Raw genomic sequence first — 17791 nt, 5'->3', positions numbered from 1 at the left:
ACCTGTGCTCAAGCTGGTGACCTCAAAGTTTCGAACCTGAGTCTTCTTTTTTCTTTTTTTTTCTTTTTTTTTGTATTTTTCTGAAGCTGGAAACGGGGAGAGACAGTCAGACAGACTCCCGCATGCGCCCGACCGGGATCCACCCGGCACGCCCACCAGGGGCGAAGCTCTGCCCACCAGGGGGCGATGCTCTGCCCCTCCGGGGCGTTGTTCTGCCACTACCAGAGCCACTCTAGCGCCTGGGGCAGAGGCCAAGGAGCCATCCCCAGCGCCCGGGTCTTTGCTCCAATGGAGCTTTGGCTGCGGGAGGGGAAGAGAGACAGAGAGGAAGGAGGGGGGGGAGTGGAGAAGCAAATGGGCGCTTCTCCTATGTGCCCTGGCCGGGAATCGAACCCGGGTCCCCCGCACGCCAAGCCGACGCTCTACCGCTGAGCCAACCGGCCAGGACCAAACCTGAGTCTTCTACATCCCAGTTCAATGCTCGATATCTGCTGCACCATTGCCTGGTCAGGCAATTTGTGGAGTGTTTTGATTAATAGGATGCTAGATAGAAAATTATGTTATGAATCTAAATTATATTTTTGATAGCATAAAAATTATAATTCATATACTATGATACCTAACAAACTACCTTCAGTGAATTAGGTAGCATCTATTACTACATCCACTTCTCAGGTAAAGGTAAGGCCCTCAAAGAGCCCCAAGTACAAACAATAGCAGCTTTAATGATGACAGCTGAAAAGAAAAAAAAGGACAGAGGAGGTGTCCAGACAGAATTCATATAAATAGATGGATGCAACATATGTTTTAATCAGAATATTTGATTGTTTCTAAATAACTTATCTAAAGGACTATAAAATATAAAAATTCTGATAGCATGACCTTGGATTTAAAAGAGTATATTCTGGAGATACAGCTTCTGTGGTTTTAGGAAAAGTCTTATCTCAAATTTTAGCACTCATCAGAATCACCGAGAGGTCTAGTCAATGCAGATTATTGGCCATATCCCCAAAGATTTGAGTAGAAGATGCGGAGTAGAGTCCCAGAATTTGCCTTTCTAACAGGTTGAGGGTATTGGCTGATGCAGAGGAAGCCCTGAGACTCACTTTGAAAACCCACTGCTTGAGGGAAAATATGTTTACCTCACTCTAAGATTCAATTAGAAATAACATTTGTCTGTATAATAATCAGGCCATGCTTCCCAAATCCATGACCAATTCTGATCTTCCTTAGCAGCAACACATGCTCTGTAATTTGTTTAACTGCACTTGTTTTTAGATTGCTTTTGCATCTTCTTGGCCTGGTTCATGATCCTGCTTCATACGATGACAAGTCTCACTTGCCCCCTTTTTGCCTTTTCTTATGGCATATATGTTAGAGTGAACCTCTCATAACCCAAGAGGTGTCACTATCATGATCACTGCCCAGAGTTGAATTTCCAGGATTTCCCAAACATCCACCGCCTTCTTCCTCGCCACCTCCTTCCCACCACCCAGGAGCAAACATTCTGCTGGGGTTTTCTGCTTTTAACAGCAGCCCATTTGTCAACTGTGTACAACGTCCTAGAGGATATTTAAGTAGCAAGGAAGGCATGTTGGTACTCTGAGCACATTTGGACATCCAGAATTTGATTCTGCAGGCTTCCCTTTACACAGAGCAATGTGCAAAATGTCAGGGTTCCAATATTCATTTCTATCCTGATTATAATCCTTTCTTTCTAAAAACTGAAGCATATGCATATGCATATGCATGAAGTACATGAAAATTTGGAACAGAAGCTCTGCGACCTTGGACTGGCCTGTGTAGCTATTTATTCTGCTTAACTCATTATTGAATTGTAAGGTCAGACTAATGTTTTCTGAATGCCATTAGACCAGAAGTGGGCCACTGATAGGAAAACCCTGGAGCAGTAAGGTACAAGCTTGTGACTATCATCAGAAGGACAAAGGTGAGCCTTATTTAAATTCAAGTCTCAAGGATTTGAGACATCTCTGCTATTTATCATCTTCCCAGATCAAATCAAAGTCAGGGGATCCCAGCCTGCAGGAGTCCATAGCCTCAGTAATGTGAAATACTGAGATCAGCTGACCAAGCAGAAAATCAACCAGAATTTAAGTTTCAATGTATCACTTCTTAAATCTTCTTACTTTCTATATTGATCGCACTCATTTAATACAAATTCTAAGTTAGACAAGTTAGACAATGAACATTTTTAAACTTCTTTTTCTCATTCCAGTTGTCAGGTAGAGAATTATCTTTTTCTTTTTTTTTCTTTTTCGGCACTGGTCAGACCTGTATTTTAATGTTCAATTTTGGATGATTTCTTCTCTGTATTATTGATTCTCTTGTATCTTTTCATGTACCAAGGATCACATGAAGGGATCATTATATTAATCTATTTGAAATTAGAAGGGTCTGCAAACCTGCCTGATTTAATGTCTTTCAAGGCCTTTTCCCTCACTTTTCTCATATGCACATGCCTCAATAAATCTTTAATGTATTTGTATATCCTTATGAAAAACACAAATTCCAGGAAATTTAGTAACACAGTGGTACCTTGAAATACAAACAGACCAACATACAAAATTTTTTTTAAAGATATGAGCTGCAACTCTGTCCATATTTTTGTTCGAGATCCAAGTGAAATTCTGAAATACGAGTCATGATTCGGGAAGCCGCCACTAGTTGGCGCGTTGGTGCATGGGTCCAGTATCAGCAGTAAGATATACGAGTTGACTGACTTACAAGCTCGGTTACAGAACGAATTAAATTCGAATCTCAAGGTACCACTGTATTTAATTCTAAAATCATTATCTTCATAATCAGCAAACAGGAAACACTCACTAGAGTACAGTGGATCTGCAATATAAAAAGCTTAGAGGTTCATTAAATAGTGTCTCTGCCTATCCCAGGTTAAGCAATTCCAGGATGGACGTGTGTCACATGTACATATAAGTACTGTACGCATTTAGCTATGTGAGTGGACCGGGCAATGAAAATTGCAGATTCTAATACGTTTATGGCTACTATCAAATTTGTTCTCTTCTATTTCATTGATATATAAATGAAAAAACAAAAATTTTTAATGATAAAAACAGACATGATATGTTATACAATATACAGAAATATCATTTTTCATTTTACGGAGTTCTAAAAGGGCAAAAATGGCCCACAGTATGGATATGGCCTAAGGACAATACTGTGGAAGGGATGATTATAGGGCTGGGACTGTTGTTACCTATTTTCTACAGAAGTAGTAAAGATATTTGACAGGAAATCAAAGCAAACAAAATAAAGCAAAATTACATTTGTAAGTTACTGCTTTAGTATACTCAGTAGTATTCCCATTATTGGAAAGGCTGAGGGAGAACTCAGAGGTTTGGAATCTAAAATGATCTTCTTTGGAATTTAAAACTTCTTGGAAATTGTTCTCAATTTGAATAATTTTAATTATCAAGTATGGATAATTTAAGTCTTCATAATTTCTATATTCTGGTACCCATCCTATTTACATTTAGTTTATACCAAATTATGTCATATTTTTCTTGAACAGTATCTGAGGATGAGAGCAAAACTTTACCTAATGCCTCCCCACCTAAAATAGGAACTATCAAAACATCCTAGTTAGTGTATTATTTTTAAAGATCTCTTGTACTTAAATAAGAATATATCAAACAGAAAAATAAAGATATAATTTATGTAATTTTGTATAATATATTTTAATTTTATATTAATATTAGAAGTATGAGTAGTCAAAGTATGCGAAGCTTCTACTTGGAAAACAAACATTCTCACAGGTTTAAGATATATCATTGTCTATTGTCAGTGATGAGACACTGTGGAATAGTGAAGAAATGCCAGACAATCACATATTATGTAACTATATCAGCTATGCAAGAATCTCATTAGACTTTGTAGCCTAATCAAACCTCACCTAATGACTGAATAACACCAATGACCACTGAAAGCTTTGCAAACATATTCCTCAAGGGAAAGAGAAATATATCCATGGTTGGAGAAAAGATACTATAAGTAAGAAACTGAATACATTTACTAACCACCGTATAGAAGGAAAACTGGAAAAATGCACAACTGTCATCAAATATTTTCATTCATCTTTCTTTCTATTCACATGGAAATTTTGTTCCTATGTTTTATAATTTATGGGTTCACTCATTCTGTTAAATGAAGTACTGGTCACTTTTTTCATTTATACTCCTTGTTGTTTTTATATACTTAAAAAATATTATGATGACTAGCTTCAAAATAGACCCAGACTAGGCCCTGGCCTGTTGGCTCAGTGGAAGAGCATCAGCCTGGCATGTGGATGTCCCAGATTCGATTCCTGGTCAGGGCACACAGGAGAAGCATCCATCTGCGTCTCCACCCCTCCCCCTCTCACTTCTCTTTCTTCTCCTCCCCTCCAGCCATGGCTCAATTAGAATGAGTTGGCATGGATGCTGAGGATAGCTTCATGGCCTCTGACTCAGGTGCTAAAAAATGGCTCTGGTTGCAATGGAGCAAGGGCCTCAGATGGGCAGAGCATCCCCTCCTAGTGGGCTTGCCCGGTGGATCCCTGTCAGGGCACATGCGGGAGTCTGTCTCTGCCTCCCCTCCTCTCACTAAAAAAAAAATTAATTAAAAAAAAAAATACACACACACACACACACACACACACACACACCAAGACTAACATAGGAATTTTAAATACTCCATACAACTTAAATTGTTATAATATATAAAACAGAATAGGATAAGTCAGTAATCTGTGAAAGTAATTAAATCCCCAAAGTTTCTCAAACAATAATCTTAAATCACTTTGATAGCAAATTTTATCTCACTTTGAAAGCAAATCAGATCAACATGTTTCCTCTTAAGCATTTCATGTTTCAAGAATAAATAATTTTTCTTTTGATTATAATTATTTTTTTATTAACTTTCTTCTAGAAAAATACCAATAATGATAATGTTTTTTTCATTTCTTACATACTCAATAAAAACCAATCATTGAGTGACCATAATTTAAAAATAATTAAGCATCAGTAAGTTTCTGCCATCCATGAGGAAAGAATCAGAAATATGAACTATAATTTGGTTGATAATAACATACAACATATTTTCATATTTCACTAGAGATTGATTTTCTCCTGTAAGATCTGCCCTCTATCTCTCTGTTCAAGTTACAACTTTATAATCTGAAACATTAATCTTCTAAACTTGTCCACTATCTAAAGATAAACACAATAATTTAGTTTGCAAAGAGCTATTGTTGCAGGTGCTCTTTTTTTCTTTTTGAGATATTTATTTTGCTATGACTTACTTCTTTTTCAGCATCTTCTAGTTTCTTTTTCTTACTCTCAGGCATTAAATCATCTAACCAGCTGAGTTCCCGTTTGGTAAACAGAAAGTCCATCAACTTTCTTACAAATACCAGTGCTAACACCTGAAATAAAGAATAAAATAGTTTAAAATAGTGTAAAAATAGAAATGGGTTATGTAGATGTTTGTTTGTTGGCAGAAATAAGCCAATTTCAATTAGGACTAAGATTAAAATAAAATTTGAAAATATGTGTATCATAACAGATAACTGTTATACTCCTGCTTCTTCATTTCCCACTCTTACCACATCCTCCAAATAACAGCTATGATGCTACTTACTAATTATATGTTATTTAAAGAAACTATTTTAAAAACTATAAAATATACTCAACTGTTTTCTTAAATACATGTAGTTAATACTTTGCTTTATTTTAAATAAATGTTAAACCATTCTTACCTGTGCTATTTTACATTATTTATATTAATTCAAATTAAACATTAAATTTTAAAAGTTTATATATATTTTTCCACTGAACTTCAATTATTTCAAACTATTACCAACATCAGAAGGATAGAGACAAAACTAATATAAATCACTGATATTTGTATGTAATCTCAAATCTAATCTTGTCACTAGTTTTAATGGTTAAAGCTTATACCAGAGTTTCCAATAACTCTTGTTTAGGATAACCCACTGTTCCAATTTCAGCTCATGGATTTTCAATAAGAAAATCAGAATATCATAAAAATGTTAGAAATTTCATACCATCATGGGAAAGACAATAGCAGCTCTTGAAACTTTTATTATCCACAAAAGGCCAAGGCAACTCATCTGAATAACGGTGAAGAGATGGACTTTTCGAAGTGGTACATGCCTTAGATATATAAAATCTGGTTGATGTTTTGCAGGCATCCAGAAGAGCTTTATCCTATCAAAGAACTAAAAGATAAACAAACTAAACTGATTTTTACAGACAACAATAGAAGTAGAACAAGTAAACGTTTAATGTGGTCCAATATACTGTACATCTGGATCACATTAAGTTGACTCCGGGCATCTAGACAGTGGGACTCTTATGCATACACTCTGAAATACTACAATTTCAGTTTTATAATAGCTTACGTTTTCTTGACTATAGACCCAGGCTATAATCAGAAGAGTTTAAAAATATTAAAGACAATGCTAAATATGGCTACCTGGGAAAGTGTAGTCTTGAAACACAAAACATCATCTTCCTCTTTTTCATTGTCAATCTCTTCCTTTATTTGTCCCTTAAGCATTAGAGCTTCCTGGACTCCCATTGTCTGTCCATTTCTCTCCTGGAATAGCTCATCCATACCCACATTCAACTTTGACATACTTAATAAAGTCTCCCAGACTCAGATCTCTACTTCAGTTCTCTTTCTCTCCTGAGCTCTCCACTCGTATCCACCAGCTGGATAAGATGCTTTGACCTCCTTATTTTGACTCTGCAGTTTTGACTTTGCTGCTTTGATTTCCAACAAGGGTTTGTGCTGTTTTTACAAATACAAATTTTGTAGCCATAAAGATTTAACATAGATTAATTATTGTTAATAAAATATCATACCAAATTTTGTTAATGCAATTTAATTTCTTCATCAATTTTCTATACTGCACTAGCAAACCATTCATATGTTTTCAATTGTATTTTATAAAATTATTTTCATCTGAATCAATGTTATTTCTGTTAAAATTTTACATTAAAGGCTGCACAATTATTTTTGAACTATATAACATTGTTATAGTGTTGACTTGGAGGCTATTTTTATCTACAAAAGCTAATTTTCTCAATTCAAAATTATATGTTAAATTTTCAGAAAAATCTTTAATTTTTAATTATGTTTTACTTAGTAAAAAACTGTATGTGCATCATTTTGTTTAATATTTTTCAGGCCTAATTTTGTGGTTTTGAATGTTTCTAACAGGAAGTGATTATTTAGAATATGGTTTTATTATTTTTTTTAAGATTTTATTTATTGATTTGAGAGAGAGAAAGAAAAATAGGGAGAAAAGCAGGAAGTATCAACTCATAGTGGTTGCTTCTCATATGTGCCTTGACTGGGCAAGCCTGGGGTTTTGAACCAGTGACCTCAGCATTCCAGGTTGATGCTCTATCCACTGTGCCCCCACAGGCCAGGCTAGAATATATTTTGAATCACAGTCCTATTTCATGCCATTTCTACAGTAATATTTGTTATGCATTTTCAAAAGAGTACTATTAGATTTTATTTCCTAGCTAGTTTATAAGAAAACTATAAACAAGTCTTGTCAAATATTACAAAATCTCTCTAATATGCCAAGGAACAAATGTGCATGGAGTCAAGTGTTAGGGTCAAATATCTTGTTTTACCAAAAATCTGCTTACATGTATAATAGGAATCCCAAACTCAACATAAACCGATCTTTCCTCTATGTTCCCCATCTCATGGTATGGCATGATCTTTCCTTGGTCATCTAAACCAGAATCATATGTAGGTTAGCCCATCGACTGTTCATTTATGTATTCATATTCATTAATGCCTTCCAAAAATATTTATTGAAAATTTTCTAAGCAGAGTTCTAAGTGCTGAATATTTTCCAGGTTCATCCCTCTCCATACTGTCCACAAATATTTCATTAGGCCTTTTTATTTCTACCTCCTAAATATCTTCTCAAATTACATCCTTAAACAAGCAAATAAAACTTAGTATATGGTGGCAGTGGGAATAGGGAAGAAATAAAGTAAAATCTTCTGTCTTATAACTGAACATTTCACTTTCTAAAGAACTCATTTTTCCCAGCCACCATTTCTCCCTTGTGAAGCTGTGTTATTGCATAAGTGCACTTCATTGTGTGGGTGCTTCAATTGTTATTGTTTAAATGGCACATTTGCTTTCCTTTGGACTCCTGAAGTGTTGGAATGAATATAGATGTAGTTATATAGCTCAGTACAGAAACAGCATGCATGAGAACACTGTGATCTGTTTTTACTGCCATGTTGCACAGAGAGAAGTCTAGATAATAAAGTTTCTTAACATTGCTAAACAGGTAAAATGCAGGTTCCTGCTACATATAAAGTAACTAATGAACATACTCCTTGAACTGCTGGTGTTCAGCACATTTATCACTACTTAAGTAATGATAGCCATGACAGATATAGGCTGAGTTTTGCATTAGGCATTTATCTTGTCCTAATTTCAACTTCCAAACTGAGTTAACCACAAAATTCCAAATATGAATTTCAACTCCCTGAGCTCCACCAGCCTCACTTAAAATTTCACTAACCCTCTTTCTCAGTGTGAGACCCTACTTGCTATTTCAGTCGTGCTATTTAAAACTCAATAAATATTTTTAATGTGCCTTTGATAATGTTTTCCTCAATTTTCATCTGAAAGACAAACACCTCAAACAATTCCAAAATTTGACATTTTTGTTTAATTCTAAACCTCATAAATATAAAATCACATGAGTGAAATTACAGGGGGAAAAATCTGTTGAAACCTATCAAAATGATTTTGCTTTGTTTCTTAAACTTCTGCTGCTGTATTTATGTGAGCCTGAGGCCTGTAATAAATACTTTTCAATTATAGATAAAATTGGTACTTGTGGAACTTTTGCCAAAGACTAAAAAAAAAAACAAAACCCCAAAACCCTGCAAAACAAATAAAACCTCTTTAATATTCTTCCCCATCTGCTTTACCAAACTAATTCTTTCAAAATACGCTTTCATATATGAAATTATAAATGAGGTAATTAAAACTAATTTATGTTAAATTTAAACGCACACATCTTAAACATCTCCCTCTCCCGTGCTAATGTTACCTGGTATCAGGATGAACAGACTCATCCTATCTACTTTGGGTGTTTGATGATCTTAAATGATCTCACATTAAAGTTTTGCCTGAGTTGTAACACCCAGCACTGTTCTAAGGCCTGAGTAGCTTTCCCTCCCCCTCAGTCAGAGGCTGGCTGGTTGCTCATTCTGGAAAGCAGTTCCTGTGCAGCCTTTGTCCCTCAATGTCGAGAGTTTGGCTAGTCTGTTCCATGGTATTGTAAACTCCATGTTGTTTAGCCTAGTGGCCTGCAGTGACCTTAAATAACACTAGACCCTCATGCAATTGTATTCCCTAGATAGATGCCCACAGAGTCACAAGTAAATATAAGTTCCTGATTTGACTTTCCCTACAGCACTTGTGAACAACAGTCTCCCCTGCCTCCCAACACCTTCCCATTGGGTGCCCCTTAGATAAGACTTCCAGGGACTTCCTAAAACTCTGCTTTCTTTACTTAAGTTAACCAATCTGGCCCTAGTCCAGGAGCCCCAAAGCACTCTACCCACAGACCCTAATAAACGCATATACGTGAGGTCCTATTTCCTTCTCTCAGTCTTTACTTTGCCTGACCTTCCAGTCTGGCCAGAGCTAGGCACTTCCTCCAGGTCCTGTTAGTAATAAAGTTCTCTATTTCAGTTTCTCTTATTGAGCCAAAGCCCACCCTCCCAGACCCTGTGCTCTACTTAAGTGCTAATTTGATAAATTCACAACACTCTGTCATGTGACTTTTTTTTTTTTTTGACAGAGACAGAGAGAGAGAGTCAGAGAGAGGGATAGATGGGGATAGACAGACAGAAAGAGAGAGAAATGAAAAGCATCAATTCTTTGTTGCAGCATCTTAGTTGTTCATTGATTGTTTTTTCATATGTGCCTTGACTGAGGGGCTACAGTAGAGCAGTGGTCCCCAACCCCCAGGCCGCAGACCACTACCGGTCTGCAAAGAAAAAATAAATAACTTACAATATTTCTGTTTTATTTATATTTAAGTCAGAACAATGTTTTTTTAAAAAAAAAAAAAATGACCAGATTCCCTCTGTTACATCCATCTAAGACTCACTCTTGATGCTTATCTAGGTCACATGATACATTTATCCGTCCCACCCTAAAGGCCGGTCCGTGAAAATATTTTCTGACATTAAACCGGTCCGTGGCCCAAAAAAGGTTGGAGACCACTGCAGTAGAGCAAGTGAACCCTTGCTAAAGTTAGCGACCTTGGGCTCAAGCCAGCGACCTTGGGCTTCAAGTCAGCGACCTATGGGCTCAAGCCGGTGACTCTGGGGTCATGTCTATGATCCCACTCTCAAGTCAGTGACCCTGCTGCTCAAGCCAGCGATCTCAAGGTTTTGAACCTGGGTCCTCCATGTCCCAATTGATGTTCTATCCACTGAACCACTGCCTGGTCAGGCTGTCATGTGACATTTTTTTATGTCTGGGAAAGCACTGAGTCAGGCTGTGTCAAAGAAAAAGCAACAATTTTTATTTTCCTTTTAGTCTACAAAACTAAGCTATACTTTACAATAAAAAACCCTCAATTAGTCTCTTTTTCAAGAAAATGTGTTTTAGATCAGTAATGTTGTTAGAAAATAAGATTATTTTTTTATTAAAAAATTTAAGTAGAAATCTATATTAGTTCCCTAATGTCAGTGTAACAAATTACCACAACTTTGTGGCTTAAAACAATAGAAATTTATTCTCCCATAATTGTAGAGGCCAAATCAAGGTGCTGGCTACACTATGCTTCCTCTGAAGGTCACCAGGAAAAAAGTTCCCTTGCCTCTTCCAGCTTCTGGTGGTTCCTAATGTTCCTTGGCTATGGCAGCAAAACTCCAACCTCTGCCTTCATCTCCATGTGGCCCTCTCCTCTGTGTCTTTCTGTGTCCTCTCCTCTTGTTATAAAGACCCCAGTGATTTGAGTTAGAATGAGCTCATCTTGGGATCCATAACCAATTATACCTGCAAAGACTCTATATCCAAATAAGGTCACATTCTGAAATTCCAGGTAGAAATGGATTCTGGGGGGATCACTACTCAAACTATTACAGTAACAAAAGCAGAAACAATTTGCCAATAGCCTCTAAAAATGTTTAGAATACATTTGTGTGGTTAAAAAATATACCCACAAATTCTTTAGTACTTTTGAAGAGATGAAGTCTGATTTCTTTCCTCTTGTGGCTACTGTGATTTGATTCTAACAAATAGTAAAAAGAAATGACCATGGCAAATTTGAAGACAAAGTCAAAAGGGACAGTGACTCTTTGTTTTTCTCTCATTGCTCACTCTGAAGAAAGTTAACTTCTCTATCATGAAGACACTTGGGTGGCTTAGGTATAGACACCCATGTGGCAAAACACGGAGGCTTCCTACCAATAGCCAGGCAGGAACTGATGCCTCTTTCATCAGTTATAAGCTGTGTTATATAGCTGTGTTATAAGCCACCTTGACGTGATCCTCCAGCTTTATTCAAACCTTCAGATGACTGCAACCCTTGGCCATATCCTGATGGCAACCACATGACACATTTTGAGTCAGAACCACCTTGCTAAACTGTTCCCAAATTCATGACCCACAGAGACTGTGAGATAATAAATATTTGTTATTTGAAGCCACTAGGTTAATATTTAAATTAATTCTATAAATACAGTTATAATAATAATAATAATAGAAAAACAAACATAAAAGAAAAAATTATCCAGGATCTCACTGTCTTAAGAAATTGTTTTTACATTTCTAACTTCCCTTTTAATCTGACCAACACTCATAGCTTTATAACCTATAGTAGGCAACTTCTTTTCCTATTTTTTCACTTTGCATTATGCCATAAGCATTTCCACCATGTTACTTTTATTGTCATGTAAATGTACAATAGATTACTTAATTATTTACTGATGTTGGATAATTGGATTATTTCTAATATTTTGAAAGTATGTGTTACACTGAACATTTTTATGCATGAAATTGTTTTTTCTAGTCTCATAGATAGCTATACCATGATTACAGTATCAGAAATTAAAAGTATTTGTGCCTGACGAGGTGGTGGCACAGTGGATTGAGCATCAGCCTGTGATGCTGAGAACCCAGGTTTGAAACCCTATCACTGGCTTGAGTGTGGGCTCATCGGGCTTGAGTGCAGGCTCACCAGCTTGAGCATGGGATCACTGATTTGAGCATGGGATCACAGATATGACCCCATGGTTGCTGGCTTGAGCCCAAAGATAGCTGGCTTGAAGTCCAAGGTCACTGGCTTGAGCCCAAGGTCACTGGCTTAAGCAAGGGGTCACTGGCTTGGCTGAAGTGTCTCCATCAAGGCACATATGAGAAGCAATCAATGAACAACTAAAAGTGCTGCAATTATGAGTTGATGCTTCTCATCTCTTTCCCTTCCAGTCTATCTCTGTCTCTGACTCTGTCTTGTCTCTCTCTCGCTCATTAAAAATAATTTTAAAAAAAGATAAAAAGTATTTCTATGTATTTTTTAATATACTATGATTAGTTTTCTAAAAGGGCTGTGAAATCTGAAACTTTTTGTTTAAATGTATATATGGTAAAAAAAAAAAAAGTACCCTAAGATTGACTATGAACTTTAGATACTGATGAGGAGCTTCTTTAACTTTTGTAAATCAGACTAGTTTTTATTTATTATTATTAATTGTGGGCTAAATCCTGCTTCTAAGATGATGTTATTTTCTTAACTATCACACGACTTAGCATCAATAGACCTAAGTTTTGTCATCATAGATATGCCTGTGTTCCATAGTTAATTTACCTGGATTCCCTTTAGAGATGAAGCACCCATATAAAGAAACACTCCATACAGCACTGGCATGGGAATAAACTGTAAAAGAACAATTGAAGAAAAAGCACAAGTTATTTTCAAATAAGATACTTGGATTAAAGATGAAGAATGGAGCTAATACTTAGATGTTGTTCCTACATACATTATAGCTGATATTTGTAAAATTGTGGATTATTCAATTTTTTTCTTTTTCTTGGAATAGTTCAGCATCATCACATCTCTACTTATATAATAATTTATAAATTAATTCTTACAAATATACTTGTAAAATTATTAAGTACAAGTAAACTTATAGAAATGATTAAATAATTCAATTAGAATTTTCTAATTATAGACAACTTGAGTTATAATAAAATACAAATAACACAGCTTGGAAATATGTGTTATTTCCAAATATGCTAAATTATATGATGAAATACTCTTTGATGGTCTTATATTATTTGTTTTATGGAACATATAAATCTGCATATGTGACCATGACCATGACATTGCTTCCTTCTATACTTCTATCTTATATTAGATAATATTAATTGTGAATATAGCTTTTCATTGACAAGAAAATAAAAGATTTGTTTTGTGCAGATGTGCAGTGAACTCAGGTCACAAGTTAGTCAGAAGTAATAAGTGACTCTTTTCTATAACTTTGTCACCATTTCAAAATTATGGTAATAATTTTCACATCAAACTTTACTCTGCTAGATTAAATTTTTATGTATTTAATGATTTTTAAATACAGCACATAACTTTCCTCATTAAGAAGTTATATAAACATGATAAAGAAATTCATCACTTTCATCACATGCCATAAAACATTTGCAAATTGATGGTTTAGATTCAAATAAATTTTCTTAAACAATATAAATATATTCTGCCTTCCTTCAAATTCATAATGGTAGACTTTATTACCTTCAGAATACTGGTCATAAAGACTGATGAACCCATAAGAACAAATATCATAAGCCCAGTAACTCTTTGCTCTCGAATGCCAAGAAATTTCGGCTGTTCTCCTGGAGCTGAACATTCTGACTCCAGTTTTAGGCTGTTGACATGAGTGATGGAGAGAACAGTGGCAGCCACAAACCATGGCAGGCCCATGATGGAGCACACACCAAGCATGACAGCCACCATTAATAGATCCAAATGGTATCCACAACCTTTCTGTAAAAAAAAAAAAAAAGAGGATTCTCATAGGATGTGAACTTAGTATAGAGACAAATAACATGACCACCATGGAACAGTACGAATAGAAAGAAAATGCTATCCTGAGTCTTCTACAAGTAGTTCTAAAATGCAAAATACAGATAAAAAGTTAACAGTCTCAAGATCTATAATTCACTTAATCAAATGTTGCCAATAGTACTATTATAATTATGATCATAGTATCTCTTCTACATGCTTTAGTAGTTTTAATGTATTTCTAGGTTAATGTTATATTAGTTTCTATCCTATTTCTATTATATAAGTAAAGTCATTACCAAATACAGTAACTTCCATAGTTTCCTTAAATGGGCAAGTTAATTCATACTAATATTATTCAGAATTCATTCACTATTAATTCACCGAGAAATTATTAAGTGCTAATTATAAATCAGGCATGAATCTGAGAAAACAAAGTAAAGACTGTGACAAAAACAAAGCTAAGAATGACCTGATTGTGAAGAGAAACTACTTCCTGACAGTATCCAAGAATGTTTTCATATCGGATCTAAAGATAAGTTCTTCTCGAGCACTCAGTTTCCAATTGCTCTCTTTTGTTTCAATGGGCAACTATTACTGAGAAAAATAATATCATGAAACCTAAGCTTCCTTAAATATATATATATATACTATCTTGTTCTCATTTGTTTCAGTGCCAAAAAAATTTAGCCTTCCCTTTATAACATAGTTTTCATGTTTTCTATCTCCTCTGTGATCCTACTCCACTATCCCTGATCTCCAGGTATTATAAATGGAAGTGCTTTTTTAACCAAATGGGAAATGTGAAAAAGAAAAAATGCATGCAAGGGACATGTGGAAAGTGGGGAACTGAGGGCTGCTGTCTTAGAGAGGGTAATTAAATCAGGTTTCTCTGAAGAGGGAAATTGAAAATAGGGAAGAGCAGCATTAACCCCTCCTATTCCCCTTGGGGAACTGATAGAGCAAAGCCTCAGAAGTAGCCAAGGGCTTGGCCTAGTTTCCGTTTCAACTCTTACTGAGAAGTGGTATAATAAAGTGGTGAAGGGGTTGGTTTCTGGAGGCAAGTGGCGTGGAATCACATGCTGGGTCAACCAATGACCTTGGGTAAATCATTGAAGTTCTGTGCCTCTGATTCCTTATCTGAAAAATGGTGTTGATGATCACAGGGACCACCTCACTGGGCTGTTGTGAGAATTACGTTACTTAATTTTGCAGATCATTTAGAGCAATAATGAGTATACAGTGCACACCCATCAAACACTAGAGACTATTACCTTCTCACAGTCGAACAAGAAATTACTCTGTCCTCATTTGTTTCAAGGCTCCGCAATAAAAGCGTGTTTCCTAAGGGCTGGTAATTTATCTTAACAATTCCCATAGGTTTTAGCACAATCATTGGCATACAACAGGAAATTAATAAGTTACAGACTGACTTTTTAAAAGGAAACATGTATCCCCAAAACATTTTTTGGAATCAAATTTAAATTGAATGATTTTAAAATAAATAAAGCTATTAAATTTGTTATCATGAGCCTGAGCAGACATTACCAATTTTCCTAGAAGAATAATTTTGTCTGGGTTTTTTTTTTTTTTTTTTTTTACAAGCAGTTTTTCCAAACTGAACTGTAAGCAGTTTGTAGTTAATATGAATGCTCACATAGCCTGGAGTGAAACATATTGAGTATTTGTTGCATATTTGTCATGGTAGTATTTCCTTTCTGCTATTTTGCTTTGTTAATTGTTTATTTAGGAAAAACACGTTAAAGTCAATTGTACTTCCTTTTCTCCCAGCCTATTTCTGCCAAATGATAACAGAGCAGGGAGAACAAGGAGAAAATGGGAGATGGCCAGCTACGGACCCTTTCCTCCTGCACTGTCACCAATTTTAGGGCACTCTTCCATGGGTCAGCTGAACAGGGGCAATGCTCCAGCTCACCAAAATGCCTAAACCCAGTTTCCCTTGTGAAGGAAAACTTTTTTCTGCAAGTAATGCAGGAAAGATTTCATTACTAAGAGCGGGAGAGTGGGGAGAGAACACCCTGGTATCGGCCTAAACAGAAGGGCATAGGAAGGAATACGCTTCACCAGCGCCATAGTACATCCCTGGGTCCTTTTGCAGAGCATTTTGGAAGATGGAGTTGCATGGAATAGAACTCCTCAAATTTGGGTCTCTTTAAAAGATAATGTCTTAACAGCTTAGAGGACTGTTTTGTCCTAAGGACTCTAGAGTGAGAAGAAGAGAGAAGCCTGGAGGACTTACTCAAGCCCCTGCCTCTGAGGGAACACTGTAAATGATGCCTCCTGGGCTTGTGCAAAGCTGTAGGACTGCTGAGAGAGAATGGAAGTGCTAGTAGCAGGGAGATAAACACCAGAGAGCAGAGGGCATGCGGCCTTGAGCTAGCATGCCCTGGACTTCCCCAGGACCCATGTTCACTGTGGCTTAATAATATGGGCAAGGATTCCTTCATGCGAGTGATTTCCTATAGCTCTTATTTAGTATTTTAAAAATATGATACAAATGTAAACAGTAAGATTCTGTATTTCAGGAAGCAGACAAAATAATGCTTTCAGAGGAAATCATTTTATTTTTTTAATTTAAAAGCTAGCTTGGTAAAGCACAAGTATCCTGCTCACAGCAATTAGGAAACATTTTACAGCTTCACATTCATTTTGAAACATCCCCTAATTTTTGTGAGCAGTATAAACAAAAACAAAAATACAACTCCCCCCAATTACATTATACAACAATGAGAGCATCCTAATTTAATGTGAATCAAAGAAATAAAACAGTTCTGGCACTTCCACTAATTAATCATCATTCTTCTCCTTCGCTTTCATTTAAAATGTCTTTAAAAACTTGGTCTTTGTAACCAAATTATTAGCTGATAGGCATGCCCAGCCAAAGGCAAGTATCCCTTTATCAGAGAGAGAATCCCGCGCCTTTTACCACATTTCTACAGAATGTTTTTCTAAAATACAGACAGAACCAGAGCTTTTATTCTCACATTCACCCACGAATGATGGTAAATGGACATATGGAAGGGAAAGGGAGCATAGCAACAGGTGATGCTACAGCAGACCCCACTAAAACCAGCATGCAGCAAGACAAGAGGCCAGCCAAGAGGACCATCTGATGCCCAGATGCCACTCCTGAAAAAATTCATTTCAAAGCTTGGCAGCAATTTCCTGCATCTGTCAAGTTAACCACATAAAAGACTATAGATTGACATGAAGAACCGGGCTGACAAAGAGGGCAAAAAAGAACATATCAAATGCCATAATCATCAAGAGAACGTGGTGCCAAATGAATGTTGCAAATGCATTCATTTACTCAAGTGATCTGGGATTGTATTGCTGTTTATTAAAAATGATGTCAAAAGAAGCCTGAACTGTCTACAGAAACATGTAGAAAAACCCACAGTTGTATCTGAACGGAAACTTTCTATGCTGTAAAATAATCTCTTTATACATCTAGAGAATTTTTTTTTTAAAAGCGAATATGTTTCATGCTTTTCAAAGGAATTCATTTAAACTATGCCTATCCTAATTCTCTTGGAAAAAGCAAACAAGCTTAAAAAAATGCTAGATAGAGTATAGATTTAAATCTTTATTTAATATAGATAATAATTTGTATTCTCAAATTTGTATATTTGCAATTTTAAATTTGTT

The 17791-nt window shown here is 35.9% G+C and overlaps 1 protein-coding gene across 6 annotated transcripts in view; it reads right to left on the bottom strand.

Moving 5' to 3' along the window:
• SLC4A10 (solute carrier family 4 member 10) overlaps positions 1-17791 on the bottom strand; it is a 317469-nt gene that overhangs the window by 16295 nt on the left and 283383 nt on the right. For all 6 annotated transcript variants that reach the window (XM_066344965.1, XM_066344966.1, XM_066344963.1 and 3 more), the window contains 4 exons: positions 13853-14104; positions 12917-12985; positions 6086-6259; positions 5321-5443 (listed from right to left, as the gene is read on the bottom strand). In XM_066344965.1, the coding sequence (XP_066201062.1) occupies positions 5321-5443; positions 6086-6259; positions 12917-12985; positions 13853-14104 (618 nt within the window). The remainder of the gene's footprint in view (positions 1-5320; positions 5444-6085; positions 6260-12916; positions 12986-13852; positions 14105-17791) is intronic.

This window comes from Saccopteryx leptura, chromosome 7, assembly GCF_036850995.1.
Source record: "Saccopteryx leptura isolate mSacLep1 chromosome 7, mSacLep1_pri_phased_curated, whole genome shotgun sequence".
Lineage (NCBI taxonomy): Eukaryota > Metazoa > Chordata > Mammalia > Chiroptera > Emballonuridae > Saccopteryx > Saccopteryx leptura.
Note: the sequence above shows the minus strand (reverse complement) of the source record. Positions and strands in the feature narration are given on the sequence as shown.